Source organism: Ursus maritimus, unplaced genomic scaffold, assembly GCF_017311325.1.
Source record: "Ursus maritimus isolate PB19 unplaced genomic scaffold, ASM1731132v1 scaffold_16, whole genome shotgun sequence".
Taxonomy (NCBI): Eukaryota; Metazoa; Chordata; class Mammalia; order Carnivora; family Ursidae; genus Ursus; species Ursus maritimus.
Genome location: NW_024424008.1, coordinates 4,961,210 through 4,983,022, shown reverse-complemented (window position 1 = coordinate 4,983,022; position 21,813 = coordinate 4,961,210). Strand labels below are relative to the sequence as shown.

The 21,813-nt window shown below is 39.9% G+C and overlaps 1 protein-coding gene across 5 annotated transcripts in view; it reads left to right on the top strand.

The window, feature by feature from the left end:
* The window catches only part of DENND5A (DENN domain containing 5A), a 101,190-nt gene that overhangs the window by 65,641 nt on the left and 13,736 nt on the right, over nucleotides 1-21,813 (top strand). For all 5 annotated transcript variants that reach the window (XM_040630769.1, XM_040630767.1, XM_040630765.1 and 2 more), the window contains exons 9-13: nucleotides 2,247-2,397; nucleotides 3,083-3,176; nucleotides 5,628-5,759; nucleotides 14,120-14,272; nucleotides 20,912-20,996. In XM_040630769.1, the coding sequence (XP_040486703.1) occupies nucleotides 2,247-2,397; nucleotides 3,083-3,176; nucleotides 5,628-5,759; nucleotides 14,120-14,272; nucleotides 20,912-20,996 (615 nt within the window). The remainder of the gene's footprint in view (nucleotides 1-2,246; nucleotides 2,398-3,082; nucleotides 3,177-5,627; nucleotides 5,760-14,119; nucleotides 14,273-20,911; nucleotides 20,997-21,813) is intronic.

The following is a 21,813-nucleotide window of genomic DNA, read 5'->3' as shown; positions in this document are numbered from 1 at the left end:
TATATATATATATATATATGTATATAGGATCAGCTTACCAATTTTCACAAATAACCCTGTGAGATTTTGATTGAAATTGCCTTGAATCTGTAGATCAATTTAGGGAGATTTGACACCTTAATGTTATTGAGTTTTCTGATCCGTGGAACATGACCTCTCTTTCCACTCATTAAGGTCTTCCTTAGTTTCTCTCAGCAGGGTTATGTAGTTTTCACTGTGCAAGTTTTGCATATCTTTTGCCAGATTAATCTTTTAGGTATTTCATATTTTTTGGTGTTATTATAAATGGTATTTTAAAATTTTAATTTCTGATTGTTCATTGCTAATATATAGAAATACGAGTTCTGTATATTGATATGTGCCCTGCAACCATACTATACTTATTTCTAGTAGTTTTTTCTATGTTCTAGCAGATTTTCTGTATAGATAATCATATTACCTGCAAATAATGATAGTTTTATTTTTTCCTTTTCAATTCAGAAGCCTTTTATTTTTTTATCTAGCCATATTGCACTGGCTAGAACCTTTCTACAGTGTCAAATAGATGTGGTGATAGTGGACATTGTTGTCTTATTCCTGATTTTAGGGGAAAGCATTCACCATTAAGTACGATGTTAGCTGTAGGTTTTTCAATGGATATCTTTTTTTTTTTTTTTAAGATTTATGTACTTATTTGGAGAGAGAAAGAGTAAGCAAGCATGTGGGAGGGGGAGGGGCAGAGGGAGAAGGAGAGAGACAGTCTTGAGCAGACTCCCCACTGAGCACGGAGCCTGACATGGGTCTCAATCTCGACATGGGGCTCAGTCTTGCTACCCTGAGATCATGACCTGAACCAAAGTCAAGAGTTGGATGCTCAACCAGCTGAGCCACCCAGGTGCCCTCAGTGGATATCTTTTATTAGGTGGGTATTTGTTTCTGTTATTAGTTGGCTACGAGTTTTTATCAGAAGTGGATGTTGTGTTTTGTCAGATGCTTTTTCTGTATCTGTTGAGGTAATTATATGGTTATTAGATTTAGTTTTTTAATTTGGTGAGTGACATTCATTGATTTTTGAATGTGTAAATCAACTTGCGTTCCTGAAATAAACTGTATTTGGTCATGATATATTATCGTTTTTGTGTATTATTGGATTAGATTTACTAAAATTTTGTTTAGAATTTTTGCATCTATGTTCATGAGGGATATTGGTTCATAGGTTTTTTTGGTAGTATTTTGGTCTGATTTGGTATCGCGATAATGCTGGCTTCAAAGAATAAATTGTTAAGTATTCTTTCCTCTTCAGTTTCCTGAAAGAGCTGGTGTAATTGATACTATTTCTTCTTTGGATGTTTGGCAGAATTCATCAGCGAAGCCATCTGGCCTGGAGTTTTTTGTGGGAAGGTTTTATATTATAGATTCAGGCGTCCCTCCCTGGCTGGCTCAGTCAGTAGACCAAGTGACTCTTAATCTCAAGGTTATGAGTTCGAGCCCCACATTGGGTGTGGAGCCTACTACAAAAATAAAATAAAAAATAAACTACAGATTCAATTTTTAAAATAGATATAGGGCTATTCATATCCATTTCTTCTTGAATGAGCTTTCACAGCTTGTGTTTTTCACGGAATTTCTCCATCTAACCTGTTGTTAAATTTGTTCACATTAAATTATTTGAATATTCCTTTTATTAATATCCATAGAATCTGTAGCAGTGTTACCTCATTCCCGATACTGTTAATTTGTGTCTTTTCCTTTTTATCCTGACCAGACATTTTTTTATTAGTTTGACTGATCTTCTGAAAGAAACAGTATTTGGATTTTTAATTTTCTCTGTTTGCTATTTCATTGATTTTGCTCTGGCCTTTATTATTTCCTTTCTTGTATTTGCTCTGGATTTAATTTCCTTGTCTTTTTCTGGCTTCTTAAGGTGGAAGCTGAGGTCATTAGTTTGAGACCTTTCTTTTCTAAAATAGGCCTTTAGTGCTGTAAATCTCCTTTCGAGTAATATTTTAATGACATATGCTGATATTTTGTGTTTTCATCTTTATTCAGTTTCAGAATACATTATTTCTCTTTTGATTTCTTTTTGACTTATGAGTTTTATATGGAAGTGTGTTATTTAGTATTAAGATGTTGTTATTGATTATTGTGGTCAGAGGACATATTTTATATGATTCAAATGATCTTAAATGTATTGAGGCTTATTTTATGGCCTAAAATATGGTATATTTTAAAAGAGTATTTGGCTTATTTTTGTTGTTCTCATCCAGAAAAAGCAATTGAACTGCGTCTGGCAAAAATTGACCATACTGCGATTCACCCCCATTTACTTGACATGAAGATTGGACAAGGGAAGTATGAGCCGGGCTTTTTCCCTAAGTTGCAGTCTGATGTACTTTCCACTGGGCCAGCCAGCAACAAGTGAGTCAACCCCAAGGATTTCCTGATCTAGCTCCCTAACCACAGGTGGTAAGGGTTATCCAGTATCTGTTCCTGAGCTGATAGAAGACCCCTGGAATTTTGTAAAGCAAATATGGAAAAGACCCAGACTGTCAGGTTGTTCACTTGTTTGAACAAGAATACAGGTGACAAAGTATAATTATTTCCCGTCTCTCCTCTGCAAATGGGATAGCCCCACATGCCCAGAAGCTGCAGAAAGCCAGGCTGCAGATAGGTTGCAACCATCCCTCAACTAAATCCCATCCCACACCTAGCTAGCATTGTGTCTTCAGTGAGTGGTAGTTGAAATAATTGCAGTCTGAACTGAAAGTAATTACTTTAGCAGGGTTGCTCTTTTTTCGTTACTTTTGGAGATGAGTGTATCAAAGCCTAGACAGAGTTGAATGAGTATAGTTTTGGGTCTGCCTGTGAAGTTTTTGTACATGTTTTAAGAGAGGTATGTCTGTGTTCCTTGGGGAGTTGTTCCTTCCCAGTCACTGGGGTCTAAGCTCCTTTTCCTCCAGGTCTCTGAGCTATCTCTGGTGGCTTTTTGGTGGTTTTCCCATGCCCAGTGTTGTTCTCTAGACGTTCAGGTTCTTTCCTGTCAGTAACTTGACCTTTCTTTCTCACTGAGATGTTCGTAATTTGCCTGCTTGGATTCTGTCAGGTGGACAAAAAGGAATGCCCCTGCCCAGTGGAGGCGGAAAGATCGGCAGAAGCAGCACACAGAACACCTGCGTTTAGATAATGACCAGAGAGAGGTAAGCCTCCTGAAGAGTGACAAACAGTGACACTATGAGTATTTTACACTCTCCTTCTCTTTCCCATTTCCTTGGCCCCTGGTCTAATTCAGATATCCTAGCAATGACCGCTCCCTATAAAGAAGGGTTAACATTAGGATTAGTTCCTGCTACCTGATACTGGGCCTGGTTATGACAAATCCAGAATGTACGATGTTCTGCAAGGGACAGCTGGCTATTAACGGTGTGGATCCTCTCCCTGAGCCACGCCCTGTTTGGAGTCCCATTAGGAATGATGTCCGTGCTTAAGACAAAAGCCTTTCACTGTCCTTTCAGTACTCAGTCATGTTTGATACTCTCTGGGGAGTGTGATAGGAATCTCCGAAGATAAGAGTCTGAAATTTAAGAGAGTACTTTTAAAATTTGTGGGACTTTTTGTGTGTGTAGTATGGTAGTAAAGAAGTTAATTGTGTTAGAGTGAGAAGGAAGAAAAGCTGGACCTGGGTTAATACTTTGAATCTCTGAAACTGGGGAGTGGGAGGCTTTTCTTCTATTTTGTATGTATCTTAATTTAAAACAGATAATATTGACTTTTTTTTTGTTAGAGGAACAAAAAAGAGAAATGTTATCATGAGGTGCCTGGGAATTAGGGAACCCTGAATTGACCTCCTGAGTTTACCAGCTGAGTTTCTTAGCTCTACTGTAAGTTGTTTCCAGTGAAGTTTCTAGTCCTTTAACCTCAGGATGGAGACTCTGCCTTACTTAGTTGCAGAGAAGTTGTAAAAATGGAGCTTCATCTTCAGATTCCCATTTCAGGAACTTCTTTTTGAGAAAAGACCCTGCAATTTACATTTTATACATTTATTTTTTTTTTTTTTTAAAGATTTTATTTATTTATTCGACAGAGATAGAGACAGCCAGCGAGAGAGGGAACACAAGCAGGGGGAGTGGGAGAGGAAGAAGCAGGCTCATAGCAGAGGAGCCTGATGTGGGGCTCGATCCCATAACGCCGAGATCACGCCCTGAGCCGAAGGCAGTCACTTAACCGCTGTGCCACACGGGCGCCCCACATTTTATACATTTAAAACCTGTTAAAGCATATTGTTTTCATATGTGTCTGACACCTCAGTGAATGGGAAAACAAATAACCATTTTGTCTTTGCTGTTTTTTAAAGGAATAAATTAGAATTGCAAGGTATGGTTATGAATTTTTGACTGCTGATTTACAGAATATGAAAGTGCTTAGACTTTTTGTGAAGGTGGCATAAGGGATTTGGGGTTTGGTGTTATTTTAGAAGTCTCCCCTGGGTCTTCCACCTCACCTCCTTATTACGTTTTTCAGCAGTGTTTATTGAGCATGTTTTCTTGGTCAAATCACTGTAGTAAGCACTTCGAAATATAAAGATGACAGGAGGTAGGCTTGTCCTCAGGGAATACCAGTTTTTTAAGGGAACAAAGATACTCAAATAACTTTAGAATAGTCTTTTGAAAGGGCCATATGGGAGGCAGGCCAGTGTGTGAGCTCTGATTATCAGAGCTTGATTCTGCCTGGGTAGTATTCAAACAAGACTGAGGGAGCCGTCATCTCTTCAAGTTTTAGAGGATGAAGGGATTGTGAGAGACAAAGAAGAGCATTCGAGTAGAGGAAATGGGGGATCAAACGCTTGGTAGTTGTTGTGTAATGGAGGCAGTGGACAGAATACTTTGGAGTAAAGAGGTTCAGGAGGTAGGTAACAAACTAGGAGGCAGATAGCAGTAGTCCAGGTGAAGGAATTGAAGCCCAACGTTGGGGGTTGGTAGGAGGGGCAGACTGAGGACCAGAAGGTAGAATGGACAGAATTGTACGACTGGAATAAAGTCTAGGGTAAAAATATTGGTTGCAAACTTTTGATACTGAGAGGAAGGCAGTGTGCAGTTCACTGAATTGATGTGAGCTCTGTGTTAAAACAAATAGCATATGGAGAATCACCAGCACATTGTAGAGAAACAGAAAATGTGGTTGTTGTTTTTAATGTGCACTCTTATTTTCCAGGCCCTAATTTCACAAGGCTATACTCATGATAGTAAAGGTAGATATTTTTGATACGGGCTGAAGAGTTAAACTCCTCGCAGCGGGGTGGAGAAAATGAGTTTCTCATTAGTACTCTGAAATTTGGGTGGGTTTGTACACTGAGCTGCACATGCTGCAGCCTTGTGTTAGCTATGTGTTCTTTACCTCTTCTGTTATTCAAGCAAAGGTAATTACAGTACACGTGGAATGTCTTACATCAGAGAAAACTCATCATATTGTCTTAGTTTTTCTTTTTGCTGTAGGAGTTGCATTTTAAGCTTTCCACCCCCAAATGTAAGCATAAGAGACAGTGAGAAAGTGTGGGGTGATAGTAGTGCCCTCTTCAGGCTCTCATTAGTACTGGTTACCTGTGGTTTGTGTGCGTAGATCCAAAGAGCCTTTGATTTTTCTGTTTGCTGTAGAAGTACATCCAGGAAGCCAGGAATATGGGCAGTACCATCCGCCAACCCAAACTGTCCAACCTCTCCCCATCAGTGATTGCTCAAACCAACTGGAAGTTTGTAGAGGGCCTGCTGAAGGAATGCCGCAACAAGGTGAGCCATGGTTGCTCGTGTATGTGTGCTCTTTTCCTTGGTGGCCAAGGGGAGACCACATCTGGGCTCTGACCACTCTTTCTTGGTTTTGAAAATATTGTTAATATAATGAAATAGTACTGATTTTAAGATCCTGTTAACATGGAATTAGGTGTATTTGTTTTAAGTAAATACACCTTTCCCGGAGAGCAAGCACACTTCGCTTGGTCTTAACATGTATTTTTTAAAACTGAGAGATGGATGTAGTTTTCAATTTTAGACATCTTCCATTGCTTACATGAAATCCTTGTAGTTGAATTGTCTTCAACAGATTAGTCTTACACACATGAAAATGTTTTTGCCTGTTTTAATTTGACAGCAGTAATATCATTATTTAGACACAGGAATTTACTGGGTGCCAACTGTGTGCCAGGCCAAAGTGTGTTGTTCAGTTTAAGCTTATTTTGGGGATGTTTTTCTCAATTCTACAGACAGTAATATTTTTAAGCTTTATTGAGGTATACTTGATATACAAAAAATTGCACACATAGTTTTCTTTTTTAAGTAGACTCCACGCCCACTGAGATCAAGACCTGAGCTGAGATCAGGTCGGGTTGCTTAACCGACGGAGCCACCCAGGTGCCCCTACACACATATTTTAATGTACACATTTTGACAAGTTGGACATATGCATACACCCATGATACCATCACCATAGTCAAGATGCTAAACATATCTGTCACTTCCAAAAACTTCCTTATGTTGTTTTGTGGGTTTTGTTTGTTTCTGTGATAAGTACACTTAACATGAGATCTATTCTCTTAACATATTTTAAAGTACACAATAATCTATTGTTAATAATAGATGCTATGTTTAAAAATAGACACTTAGGTCAGTGGAACAGAGTAGGGTCCAGAAATAAACCCATGATTATTTGGTCAATTAATCTTTGACAAAGGAGGCAGGAATATGCAATGGGAAAAAGACCTTTTCTTTAACAAATGGTTTTGGGAAAACTGGACAGCTACATGCAAAAGAATGAAACTAGACCACTTTCTTACACCATACACAAAAATAAACTCAAAATGAATTAAGGATCTAAATGTGAAACCTGAAACCATAAAAAACCTAGAAGAGAGCACAGGCAGTAATGTCTCTGACACCAGCCATAGCAACATTTTTCTAGATATGTCTCTTGAGGTAAGGTAAACAAAAGCAAAAAACTGTTGGGACTTCATCAAAATAAAAAGCTTCTGCACAGCAAGGAAATAATAAACAAAACTAGAGGCAACCTACCGAATGAGAGAAGATATTTTCAAATGACATATCTGATAAAGGGTTAGTATCCAAAATATATAAAGAACTTATACAACTCAATACCTGTAAAACAAATAATCTAATTAAAAATGGGCAGAAGACATGAACAGACATTTCTCCAGAGACGACATAGAGCTGGCCAACAGACACATGAAAAGATAGTCATCATCAGTGAAATGCAAATCAAAACCACAACGAGATATCACCTCACAGCTGTCAGAATGGCTAAAATCAAAAACACAAGAAACAACAAGTGTTAACAAGGATGGTAGAGGGGCTCCTGGGTGGCTCAGTCGTTAAGCGTCTGCCTTCAGCTCAGGGCGTGATCCCGGTGTTCGTTCTGGGATCAAGCCCCACATCAGGCTCCTCCACTGGGCGCCTGCTTCTTCCTCTCCCACTCCCCCTGCTTGTGTTCCCTCTCTCGCTGGCTGTCTCTCTCTGTCAAATAAATAAATAAAATCTTTAAAAAAAAAACAAAAAACAAGGATGTTAGAGAAAAAGGACCCCTTGTGCACTGTTGGTGAGAATGCAAACTGGTGCAGCCATGGTGGAAATTAGTATGCGTGTTCCTCAAAAAATTCAAAATAGAACAACCCTGTATCCCAGCAGTTGTACTACTGGATATTTACTCAGAGAATACAAAAACACTAATTCAAAAAGACACATACACCCATATGTTTATAATAGCATTATTTACAATAGCCAAATTGTGGAAGCAGCCCAAGTGTCCATCGATTGATGAATGGATAAAGAAGAAGTGGTGTATATGTATAGGAATATTAGTCAGAAAAAAGAATGGAATCTTGCTGTTTGCAACATGAATGCATCTAGAGGGTATAATGCTAAATAAAATAAGTCAGCAAAAAACAAATATGACGATTTCACTCATATGTTGAACATAAGAAAGAAATGAACAAAGCAAAGAGACAAACCAAAAAACAGACTCTTAACTGTAGAGAACAAACTGATGGTTATGAGAGGGGCAGTGGGTGGGGGATGGGTGAAATAGGTGAGGGGGATTAAGGAGTGCACTTATCTTGATGAGCACTGAGTAATATTATGGAACTGTTGAATCACTATATTATACACCTGAGACTAATATAACACTACATGTTAATTATACTGGAATTAAAATAAAAAATTAAATATAAGAAGAAATAAAGTGGGGGTGCCTGGGTAGTGCAGTCGTTAAGCGTCTGCCTTCGGCTCAGGGCGTGATCCTGGCGTTCTGGGATCGAGCCCCACATCAGGCTCCTCCGCTGGGAGCCTGCTTCTTCCTCTCCCACTCCCCCTGCTTGTGTTCCTTCTCTCACTGGCTGTCTCTCTGTCAAATAAATAAATAAAATCTTTAAAAAAAAAAAATAAAGTGATGGGGCGCTCATCAGGTGGCTCAGTCGGGTAAATGTCTGCCCTCGGCTCAGGTCATGATCCCAGGGTTCTGGGATTGAGTCCCACGTGAGGCTCCTTGTTCACTGGGGAGCCTGCTTCTCCCTCTGCCTGCTGCTCTCCCTGCTTATGTGCACGCTCTCTCTCTCTCTCTCTCTCTCTCTGTCTGTCTGACAGGTAAATAAATAAAAACTTAAAAAAAAAAATAAGCAAGACCAATTCAGCATGGTTACTGCACTGGTTTAGGCAGAGTAGGCAAAGAGCTGGCTTTAACTAACATCATGGTTTTGTGATGAGTACTGAGTAATATATAGAATTGTTGAATCACTGTATTGTACACCTAATACTAATATAACTATATGTTAACTATATTAGAATTAAAATAAAAATAGGTGCTATGTTGATCAGCAGACCTCTAAAACTATTCACCTTACATACTGAAACTTCATACCTACAGAGCAACAGGTCCCTATTTCCCGCTTTCCCCTCTCCTGGCAACCATTGTTCTGTTTGCTTCTGTGAGTTTAACTCTTTTAGGTATCTCATATAGTGGAATCGTGGGGTATTTGCCCTTTTGTGACTAGCTTATTTTACGTAGCATAATGTCCTCTTGGTTCATCCATGTTGCTGCAAATGGCAGGATTTCTTTCTTTTTAAAGGCTGAATAATATTCTTTTGTATAGTAATATTCTGTTGTATATCTGTACCACAGTTAGTTTATTCGTGTATCTGTTGATGAACGCTTGAATTGTTTCCGTGTCTTGGCTACCGTGAATAATGGGGCAGTGATCACGAGGTGCAGATAGCTCTTTGAGATTCTGATTTCAGTTCTTTTGGAGATATACTCAGAAGTAGGACTGTTGGATCAAAACAGAGCCACTCTTTTTTTTTTTTTTTTAAAGATTTACTTATTTACCAGAGAGAGAGAGAGAGAGAGGGAGAGTGTGTGTGTGAGAAGGGGGAAGGGCAAAGGAGAAGCAGACTCCCCACTGAATGGGGAGCCCTACGTGGGGCTTGGATCATGACCTGAGCTGAAATCAAGAGCTGGGTGCTTAACTGACTGAGCCACCCAGGTGTTTCCAAAATATAGCCGTTCTTAATTTTTAATGTTTTAGTTATGAGTGTAATTTCTTTTCTTTTTTTCTCTCTTTCTTTCCTTCTTTTCTTTTTCTTAGTGGGCAGCAAAGCAAAGTTTATTGAGTGATAGTAAAGCAAAGCTTATTGAGAGTACAAAGCTCCCGAAGAGGGAGGGGACCCAAGAGGGTTGCCTATGAATGTAATTTCTAATAAAATACAGCCTTTCAACCAAATCGGTATACCATGCTTTTTAGGACAATTCACATAACTTGGTCTCTACTACATCCTGTTTATTCATCAGTGGGAAAAAAAAAAAAAGATTTTCCTGCATTTGCAGCTTGTAAGTGGTGGTCATTTATAGGATGAAATCAAATATATATTTCCCTTACAGAAGAAATCATTACAGGTACAAATTGGGTGGATATATCAGTACTGGTATTTTGAATTCAGGGGTTTTAAAAGCAGCTTCTATCAGCTCACTCTGAGTCATTGATATTTTTATTTTCCACATAATATTGTCTTTTCTGCTATCAAGAACATTGGTGATGCTGCCTTGCTTGAAAGAAGCCTTCTCTTTTGTCTCTCAGACTTGTTTACCAAGCTGCTGACATTCATTCTCAAGTTTTGAGATGCATGTCCAGGCAGTGACAACTTCCTTATGTTCACTGTCTGGTCAACAATGATTATGAAATACATCCCAATTTAAGAGATGTTAATATGTAAAATAATGTGCATATTAGAATTGAAGAAATAACAGTAATCAGTCTAGCACTGCCAGATGTTGCTTGGCTTGTGGAGCAACAGGAACTCTTGTACGGCTGGACGTGGAGATTAGTGTGGCTACTTTGGAGAACAGCATACATTATCTAGTATTCTTCTCCTGGATATATTCCCTAAAGAAACCTTTGCAGTGTGATCCAGGAGGTCTGTACAAGTAGCTTATAGCAGCATTGTTTTGTTGTTGTTGTTTTGTTTTGTTTTTTGTTTTTTTTTTTTTAAGATTTTTTAAGTTTATCAATTGCCAGAAAGAGAGCACAAGCAGGGGGAATGGCAGGCAGAGGGAGAGGGACAAGCAGGCTCCCCGCTGATCAGGGAACCCAATGCAGGGCTTGATCCCAGGACCCTGGGATCATGACCTGAGCCGAAGGCAGGTGCTTAACCAACTGAGCCACCCAGGCGCCCTTATAGCAGCATTCTTGTAGTATCCCAAACAGGAAGCAACCCAAATGTCAATCAGTAGGAGAATCAATAAATAAATTGTAGTATATTCATATGATGGAATGGCATATACTGATGGACGTGGATAACAGTTATACCCATCAGTGTGTGTGAATTTCACAAACATAAAGTTAAATGATAAAGCAAATCACAAAAGAAAACATGTAGGCAACACTAAACTACCTTGTTTAGCAACACAAATATAGGTGACAAGTATTTCCTTGCTTTTCTGTAGTTCTATTGTGTAGGTCAGGATACTGGTCATTTCCAGAGTGGAAAGGTGATTAGAGAGGACACATGGGCAATGTTTTATTTCTTAACTTGGGTGATGGTTATAATAGTGTGTGTGTATATCTCACACACACATGCACATAATACATGATTATGAGATCTATTTTTATAATAAAAGCTTTAAAAATAACAACACTGGAAAAAATATGCCACGGTATTAAGAATTGTTGCTTCTTAAAGGCAGAATTTGGGGTGATTTTTTTTCTTGCTCTTTAGATTTTTATATGTCACAGATTCATAACAGAATTAAATATTAGTTAAGTACTTGAGCTCAGTATTCGGGCAGAGTTAGATTCAGAGGCCAGATCTGCTACTTTTTTCTGTGTGGTTTTGGCAAGTTCCTTAAGTTCTCTGACCTCAATTTCCTTATTAATAAGTTGGGAACAATAATGATACTTCTCTCATAGAGTTGCAGTGTCTAATATAGTGCCTGGCACATAGTTGAAATTATCATTACACAGTGTGTGTTTTTTTATTTTTGTTCTATAACAAGCATTTGAAAATTTTTACTTGAAAGTAAATTATTCTGGAAACTATAGAACACTTATGAAAGAAATTGAAGACACAAAGAAATGGAAAAACATTCCATACTCATGGATTGGAAGAACAAATATTGTTAAAATGTCTATACTTCCCAAAGCAGTCCACACACTCAATACGATTGCAATCAAAATAACGCCACCATTTTTCACAGACTCAGAACAAACAGTCCTAAAATTTGTATGGAGCCAGAAAAGAACACGAATAGCTAAAGTAATGTTGAAAAAGAAGAGCAAAGCGGGAGGCATCACAATCCCAGACTTCACGCTGTACTGCAAAGCTGTAATCATCCAGACAGCATGGTACTGGCACAACAACAGACACATGGATCAGTGGAACAGAATAGAGAACCCAGAAATGGACCCTCAACTCTTTGGTCAACTCATCTTCGACAAAGCAGGAAACAATATCCAATGGAAAAAAGACAGACTCTTCAACAAATGGTGTTGGGAAAATTGGACAGCCACAGGCAGAAGAATGAAACGGGACTGCTTTCTTACACCATACACAAAAATAAATTCAAAATGGATGAAAGACCTAAATGTGAGACGGTAATGCCTCAAAATCCTAGAGGAGAACACAGGCAGCAACCACTTTGACCTCGGACGCAGCAACTTCTTACTTGACACGTCTCCAGAGGCAAGGAAACAGAAGCAAAAATGAATTATCCTGGGACTTCATCAAGATAAAAAGCTTCTGCAGAGCAAAGGAAACAACCAACAAAACTTAAAGGCAACCCACGGAATGGGAGAAGATATTTGCAAATGACATCAGATAAAGGGCTACTATTCAAAATCTATAAAGAACTTCTCAAACTCAACACTCAAAAACCAAATAATCCAGTTGTTAAATGGGCAGAAGACATGAACAGACATTTCTCCAAAGAAGACCTATTAAAGGCTAACAGACACATGAAAAAATGCTCAACATCACTCAGCATCAGGGAAATCAAAACCACAATGAGATACCACCTCCCACTGGTCAGAATGGCTAAAAGTAACAACTCAGGAAACAACAGGTGTTGGTGAGGATGCAGAGAAAGGGAAACCCTCTTACACTGTTGCTGGGAATGCAAACTGGTGCAGCCGCTCTGGAAAACGGTATGGAGGTTCCTCAAAAAGTTAAAAATAGAACTACCGTGTGACTCAGCAATAGCGCTACTGGATATTTATCCAAAGAATACAAAAATGGTCATTCGAAGAGGCACATGCACCCCAAGTGCTGATTTGAAGGGGCACACGCACCCCAAATTATGGAAAGAGCCCAGATGTCTATCAACTGATGAATGGTTAGAGAAGATGTGGTGTAGGGACGCCTGGGTGGCTCAGTCGGTTAAGTGTCTGCCTTCGGCTCAGGTCATGATCCCGGGTCCTGGGACCAAGTCCCTCATTGGGCTCCTTCCTCAGCGGGGAGCCTGCTTCTCCCTCTGCCTGCCGCTCCCCTTACTTGTGCTGTCTCTCTGACAAATAAATAAAATATTTTTTAAAAAGATATGGTATATATATATATGTACAATAGAATATTACTCAGCCTTTTGCAACAGCATGGATGGAACTAGAGTATATTATGCTAAGTGAAATCAGTCAGAGAAAGATAAATATATGATTTCACTCATATGTGGAATTTAAGAACAAAACAGATGAACATAGGGGAAGGGAAGGAAAAGTAAAATAAAGACAGAGGCGGAGGCAAACCTTAAGAGACTCTTAACTATAGGGAACAAACTGAAGGTTGCTGGAGGGGAGGTAGGTGGGAGGATGGGGTAATTGGGAGATTGGTGTTAAGGAGGGCACTTGAGGTAATGAGCACTGGGTGTTATATGCAACTGATAAATCACTAAATTCTGCCCCTGAAACTAATACTACACTATGTGGGAACTAACCTGAATTTAAATAAAATATCGAAAGAAAAAACAAAAGTGAATTATTTGTGCATAATTTTTTTTTAAGATTTTATTTATTTATTCGACAGAGATAGAGACAGCCAGCGAGAGAGGGAACACAAGCAGGGGGAGTGGGAGAGGAAGAAGCAGGCTCCCAGCGGAGGAGCCTGATGAGGGGCTCAGTCCCAGGACCCTGGGATCACACCCTGAGCCGAAGGCAGACGCTTAACCTCTGTGCCACCCAGGCGCCCCTGTGCATGATTTTTGATCCCCTTGACAAGTACTTTAGATGTATTTCTAGCCTAGCTTGCAGGTTTGTTTGGTAAGATCAGTTAAACAGTGAGAAAGGGAGAATGTCAGAAGTGACCGTGACCAAAGGGTTTTCTTCAACTCTTTTCATCTCATAAATGCAAAAAAATTAATCCAGTGATGGCATCACTTGCCCAGGGTCATACCGTGATTGCTCTGTTCTTATCTTTGTAACTGAACTTTTAAAGAATGCACTCCACCAGAGCCTGACCTATATGATGGGGAATAAATATACTTTATGTCTCTTTGTCTTACTCATCTGTCTTACTCAGATGTGCTGTGCGGGTCACCACAGGCCCCTCCAGTTGCATGTGATCCTGCTCACTGTGGTTATCTAATCCTGCTGACTGATTCCTTGTAGACCAAGAGGATGCTGGTGGAGAAGATGGGCCGCGAGGCGGTGGAGCTAGGGCATGGAGAGGTGAACATCACAGGGGTGGAGGAGAACACCTTGATTGCCAGCCTTTGCGACCTCCTAGAGAGGATCTGGAGTCATGGGCTACAAGTAAAGCAGGTAAGGAATGTCTAGACTCCTTGCTGAGCAAACTGTCTTTCCCTTTTCACTTACTAGCTTTCCCACACTCTTCCAGCTGGCTGCCTTTGAAAAATGGTGCATGCCACGTGTGACGTGAGACTTGAAATAGCTAAGCAAACAAATAAGTAATAAATGTGATCCAAATTCTTTTCTTTAAATATATGCTAAATGAATCTCTGTGTGTTTGTTAGACATTTTTAGAGTAGCATCTTCCTTATTGTAAGTAGAGCAAACGGCCAAACTGATAGATCCTTTTTGGCAGCTGGCCCTGGTCCGGAGATGGGACACAAAAGAAAGAGAGAACTTGGAGCTCATAAGTATCAAATGTACTCTAAGGGTTCTTCACTAATTGTACATTCCCAGTGGGAAAAGGTCTGTCATTAACATTTCTTTTATATACAGTTAGCTTAACTGTCTAAAGATTTGAGAAAGGACTGTGGGAAATTGAGTAAGTTTGATTTTTATTGCTTAGTACCAGAGAATTTCCTTATTTCAAAATACTCTATTTTGACTAGCTAGTCACGATGGACAACTTTTACTTTTACGCATTTTTAAATTTGAAAGGAACTTGAAATCTTTTCAAAAGCAGTTTTGGGGCACCTGGTGGCACAGTCGGTTAAGCACCCAACTCGTGATTTCAGCTCAGGTCATGATTTCATGGGTCGTGCCCCATGAGATCTCAGAGAGGTGGAGCCCTGCAATGGGCTCTGTGCTCAGCAGGGAATCTGCTTGAGATTCTCTCCCTCTGCCCCTCTCTCCACTCGTGTTCTCTCTCCAAAGTAAATAAATCTTTTTTTTTTTTTAAAAAGCAGTTTTAATATGACTAAATTAGAAAACACATGTAAGTATCCAGCAAGTATTTATTGAGGGCTGACCGTGTGCCAGGCATTGTTGTTGAAGGCACTTGAGATACTTAGTGAACAAAACAGACCAAGATCTCTGCCCTTCTGGAGTGCCATTGTCACGGGTATAGAGACAGTCTACCGTATCTGTCCTTCGAAACATTTGTTTGTGCATGGTGTACCCGTATACCGTGGATATTTAAAAATCCAACCACAGTGAGATACTTTTTCTCATCCACTAGGGTAACTAAAATTAAAAAGACAGACAATAACAAGTTTAGTAAGGATCTAGAGAAATTAGAACCTTCGCACATTGCTGATGGGAATGTAAGATGGTGTAGCCACTTTGGAGCATAGTCTGGCAGTTCTTCAGAATGTTAAACATAGTGTTACATGACGCAGCGACTCCACTTGTAGCCGTGTACTCAAGTTAAATGGAGACCTATGTCTGTATAAAAACATTTACACAAATGTTCATAGCAGCATTATCTCTAATAGGCCAGAAATAGAACAACCCAAATGTCCATCAGTTGATGAATAGATACAGTAAATGTGGTGTATCTGTACAATGGAATTTAGTTCAGCAGTAAAAGGAATGAGGGATGATACATGTTTCAACACAGTAAGTGAAAGAAGCCAGTCACAAAAGACCGCATATTGTGTGATCTCATTTATATAAAATGTCCAGAGTAGGCAAATCCATAGACAGAAGGCAGATTAGGAGATGTCAGAAATGGGAGGGAAGGAGGAATAGGGTGTGACTGATAATGGGTATGGGGTTTCCTTTTGGGTGATGACAATGCCCTAAAATTAGATAGTGGTGATGGTGGTACAACTCTGTGAACGTACTAAAAACCAGATTTTTTTTGTAACAGAAAATCGTATACTTTGTAAGTGTGAATTTTATGGTAATGTGAATTATATCTCAGTAAAACTTTTTAAAAATCTAGATGGGATCATATGTACATAATGTTTTATAACTTGGTTATAATATTTTTTCCATGTCCTTAACTATTTAGGTGATACCATGGTATTTAAGTGCTCAGGCTATGAATCAGACCTGGGTTTGGTTCCTACTTAATAACTTTATAAAACTGATCAAGATACCTAGTTTTGCTAAGCTTCTTTCATCCTATATATGGTGGACTTTTTGAAGTACCCACCTCCATAGGATTCCTGTGAGGGTTTGCTAATAGAGTTTAGGTGAAGCACTAAACTCACAGCCTGGAATTTGGGAGGTGCTCTGTAAATGTTTGTGGTTATTACTCTTCTCAGATCTCAGTTTTACTACTGTATCCATTGTATGTATTTTCCATGTTTGAATCAATCCTTTATTACTAGTCATTTAGGTTACTATGTCTGGTTTTTCAGTATTGTAAACAGCAGTATGGTTATAAATTTTTTAAAATGCTAAAAATTGTGTATCACATTCCTAAAATTTTGAGAATCCTGTAGTATAATAGCAATACTGTGGGCTTTGGAGTCAGAAAGACTGGGAATCCTAGCTCTGCTGGATAACTTCCAGTAATTTGTGATTTTTGAATCTCATTTTCGTTATCCATATTACTGGAATTAATCAAATCTACCTTTGAGGGTTATGATAATTAGACGTAATAAAAATAAATACCTGGGGGCGCCTGGGTAGCGCAGTCGTTAAAAGCGCCTGCCTTTGGCTCAGGGCGTGATCCCGGCGTTCCAGGATCGAGTCCCACATCGGGCTCCTCCGCTATGAGCCTGCTTCTTCCTCTCCCACTCCCCCTGCTTGTGTTCCCTCTCTCGCTGGCTGTCTCTATCTCTGTCAAATAAATAAATAAAATCTTTAAATAAATAAATAAATAAATAAATACCTGGCATGTGGTAGGTATATAACATACGATGGCTATTTTGGAAGTCTCTACATGAAGAATTTGTTTCTTTCCTTTTCTGTATAACAAATGAGTAGAATAAACATAATCATTTTATCGTTTTCCTTTAAGCTGAGCGAGGCTGACGCTTATAGTTGAGCTCTTTAGCTTTTTGGTAAAATGAATGCCCCCCAAAACTTTCTAATTTTTGGCATAAAAATTTTTAGAGAGTTAGTGAGCCTTCTCCTGCATTTTAAGAAATAATACCATATCACCACATGTTCTAAACCTATCCTCTGAGGCTTTGCAGCCATATTCTGTAAAAATTCTCATAGCATGAGGAATGTTTTTTGGAGCCCATTTGAGTCCCTTCTCAGTTTGGATAGATAGAGGCTACTTGTTCCCCCCCTCCCAAAGATTTTATTTGTTTATTTGACAGAGAGAGAGACAGGCAGCGAGAGAGAGGGAACACAGGCAGGGGGAGTGGGAGAGGAGGAAGCAGGCTCCCAGCGGAGGAGCCTGATGTGGGGCTCGATCCCAGAACGCCGGGATCACGCCCTGAGCCGAAGGCAGACACTTAACGACTGCGCCACCCAGGTGCCCCTGATAGAGGCTACTTGTTTAGTGAGAAACTAATATAAAATAATGGGGACTTTTCAACCGAGGTCCCATTCTGTTCTGAATCGTGCATTTGGAGCACTAAAAGTGAAGCACTGACATTGTCACCAGAGGGAAGCAAGGGTGCTTTTTGGCAGGGTGTTTATACCCTCAGGGACACATACATGGTCAGCTGCGGATTGACTGTGACTATCTATGTTGGGTTTCTACCGCATGTTCTCCTTAGGCCTTCACTTTGCTAGCGTGTGTGTAGAGCACCTGTCTCCTGGTGAGACCTTCTTCGGTTATATTCTAGTCCAAAACTTCTGTAACCTGGTTCCCTGGACTCCATTATGCAGATTATGCAGGATCCTGCAGTCACCCACATTGTGACCAAACGCACGCCCAGAGAGTGATCTTACTGCCGCCTTCTGAGGGCACCTTACTGATCAACTACCTATTTGATGTACTTAGAAAGTAGAGAGAACCCAAACAGCAGTTTTTGCTCTAGCTTCCTAAATTTTGTCATTAGCCATGACTGCCTGCATACAGGGCTGTTTTCAGCAAGTCCTTATAAGAAGTTCTGTTATCCTCACAACTCTCTTTGGCTTTCAGTGACATTTTTCAAGGAGATGGGCATCCTTCTCTAGTATATTCTAACAATGAGAAGTGAGGTTGGCTTTTCATACTCGTTTTGTAACTGCTGCCCTTTGGGTAAGTGAAAATGGGTTGTTTCTTACCTCTGTGTGATGTCCTCAGAGAATCTGGTGCAATCTATATCTTGCTAGCCCTGTATAATACCCCAAATGGGTAGTTAGGCTAAACTGAACCTTGCAGTCTCAGTCAGTCTTTGTGCAAAAGAGGAAGAATAATTCATATCTCCTGAACTAGAAGGACCTCAGTGCCCTATCACTAAGCTTCAGCCCAGCCGCTGCTCTCTCATTCCCGCCTTTGCTTTCTCTCCGGTGAAATCACCATGAGCCAGGGCGTCCTTCTGGCATGGCAGGCTGGTGCTCCTCTAGCCTTTGGCTCTTCAGCAGCAATGCATGTGAGGGCTCTCTGGTGACTGGCTGTATTTAGTGTAGGTCACACCCACACAGGTCTGTTAAGGGAGCCTGCCTTTCTAGTCTTTCTAGATTCTGGGGACACAGTGACGGGTAAGCCAAAGTCCCTGCCCTTTCAGGAGCCTACTCTAACTGTTTTGGTAGAGGGGTGGACAGATTTCTGGAAGCTGAATTACTAAATCAAAGAGTGTGAATATGGGACACCAGGGTGGCTCAGTTGGTTGAAGAGTCTGCCTTCAGCTCAGGTCATTATCCCAGGGTCCTGGGATGGAGCCCCACATCGGACTCTTTGCTTGGAGGGGAGCCTGCTTCTCCCTCTCCTGTTACCCCTGCTTGTATGTTCTTTATCTCTCCATGTCAAATAAATAAATAAATAAAATCTTAAAAAAAAAAGGAAAAAAATTTTAAAAAGTATGAATATTTTAAGCTCTTGTGTTATCTTTCACATATATTGTATCAATATAGCAGGTAGTGTGTAGGAGTTGTAAGTCTCATTAATGTTGAACATCATTTAAAAAAATATTTGGTTTTTCAATAAATAAGTCTTTTCTAGTTTTAACTTGCGTGTTTTTTTTTTTTTTAAAAACCATTATGATAATTGGGTTTTGTTTTAAGCTGGTTAAGTCCTTTTTTTTAAAAAAAGGATTCATTTATTTGAGAGAGAGAGATAGCAGAGTGAGAGAGAGCACGAGTGTGGGGGGTACGCAGAGAGAGAGGGAGAAGCAGACTTCCCACAGGGAGCCTGATGCGGGACTCGATCTCAGGACCCTGGGATCATGACCTGAGCCAAAGGCAGACGCTTAACTGACTGAGCCACCCAGGTGCCCCTTTCTCCTTTCTCTCTCTCTTTTTTTTAAGTTGGTTAAATCTTAGGATATCCAAACATAAAGTGAGTTCATGTCAACAGCCTGCTGATCTGTAGATGAGGGTTTTCTTCCATTCAAATGCTTGATTTCCCCCCCCCCCCAAATCTATCAAATGGATAGAAACAAGATAGATCCTCAGTATTCTCAAGGGGCAAATCTTCAGACATTAAATCCTCACATTCATCCGAGAGCATAAAATTTTCTTTAGAATGTATAACTTCATAAATTAAATGATCTCTTCCAAGCAGTCTATATAGCGTCATTATTGGGAGCAGTGGTTCTGACATTAGATTGAAGCTTGATCCCAACACTCTTTACTATCTGTGTGATCTTTTACAAGTTACTTAATCTGTCTGATGCTCAGTTTGCTCTTTTCTAAAGAGAATGAGGATAGTGCATCCTGTGGGATTGTTGAGAGCATTAAATAAAATACTGTATTTTGAACACTTAACATAGTGCTTAGTTTGTGGCAAGTCCCAGGACAGGGTAGCTTCTATTGTTGTTACTATCACTTCTCCAAAATACAGAACTGAAGTCATTTATAAAATTATTATAATAAAACCTCCTACTAAAACAAGCATAATACTACATTTACATTATATCAGCTATATAGAAGCATAAAGCATGAATCTAAGATAGAGTTTTTGTCACATAACAAGGGGCACTGTGTTCTGCAGGACGACTAGAAAGAGGCGAAGCAGTGGCTGGGTGGCCACTCACCACCTAGGCAAATGGCTCCGTTACAGCAGGCTTGCAAATGCTAATCAGATTGGTGCCTTGGTAAAATGACAAATTACTACATAGCTCAAATAAACTGCAACTCCTTACATTTCCAAACGCTAAGGTTCTGTTATATTAACTATAGTTAAGGACCAGCCTACCCTCCTGCAGGCTTCTTCATTTTTACCTTTAATAGTAAATCCCCCTCTTAGTGACAGCTTATTCTTCTCAGCCTGCACTAAGGGCAATAATGCCTTTAAGTGTTTTAGGAAATTCAGAAGCTGTCCTAGAATCTTATAGACGGGGTATTAGCTCCTCTGTACAGAAGCCATCATGCTCTACCCAAGCTGGCCTTTAACCAGCTTAGAAGTTGATAGGTTGTTTGCTTTTTTCTTTTTTACCCGCTGGTCCAGACTCTTTTTGGCCATGTCCTGTTTGAAGTGGTGGACCATTTCTCTTTTTCTGTTCCTTTCCATTCTTCTTTATATTTTTAAATTTTTCTTTATATAGGGTGATATATTTGTATACATTGCATCTGGGTGTACATCGAGATAAGGAAATAGTACAGATACTTTTGAGTAAAAGCCCGTATCTATATGCTAAAATTATCTGTGACTGTGTTCACTGGATGCTTTGGCCTCTGATATCTAAACTGATAGGTGTTTCTCCCTTGTGTTGGTTCCAGGGGAAATCAGCCTTGTGGTCCCACCTGTTACATTATCAGGAAAACCGGCAGAGAAAACTCACATCAGGAAGTCTCAGTACCTCAGGTAAGATGGTTTTTGCACCACTGGGGAGAACCGCCTCCATCCACTTTCCCATCCCCCACTGGAGTGATCGTCTGCAGTAGACTATTCTAGGTCATTGAAACCTTTGCTGTATAATGTTTCCTTTTTTAAATATTAAGCTACCCGGCTCTCTGAACCACAGAGTGTGCCAAAGCCATGGTGTTTGCTTTCATTATGCGTTTCTGTATCCACCCTTTTTTTTTTTTTTTTTAAGATTTTATTTATTTATTTGACAGAGATAGAGACTAGAGACAGCCAGCGAGAGAGGGAACACAAGCAGGGGGAGTAGGAGAGGAAGAAGCAGGCTCATAGCGGAGGAGCCTGATGTGGGGCCCGATCCCATAACGCCGGGATCACGCCCTGAGCCGAAGGCAGACGCTTAACCGCTGTGCCACCCAGGCGCCCCTGTATCCACCCTTTTTAAATGTAAATTCTGTGCCCAACATGGGGCTTGAACTCATGACCCCAAGATTGAGAGTTCCATGCCCTATTGACTGAGCCGGTCAGGCGTCCTGTTTCTGTACCTTTTGATGAATGAGATAGAAGATTTATGTCAGCAAGAGGACAGTCTTAGAATGAATTTAGGCTTTTAATGAATTTGTGTGGTACTGGTGTCCTGTGTTTGAAGCAAGTTGTCTTCAGAGTTTTTTGTTTTATACCTCAGAGATGGGCATTGAGATGATCTGTCAGTTAAGAGAGCCTGTGTCCTACCTTGGAATTCCTCAGAGTCAGGGCCTGGTGTGAATGATCCCTTAACACTTCTTTTCTATTTTTTTTTTTTTAAGCTTTATTTATTTAT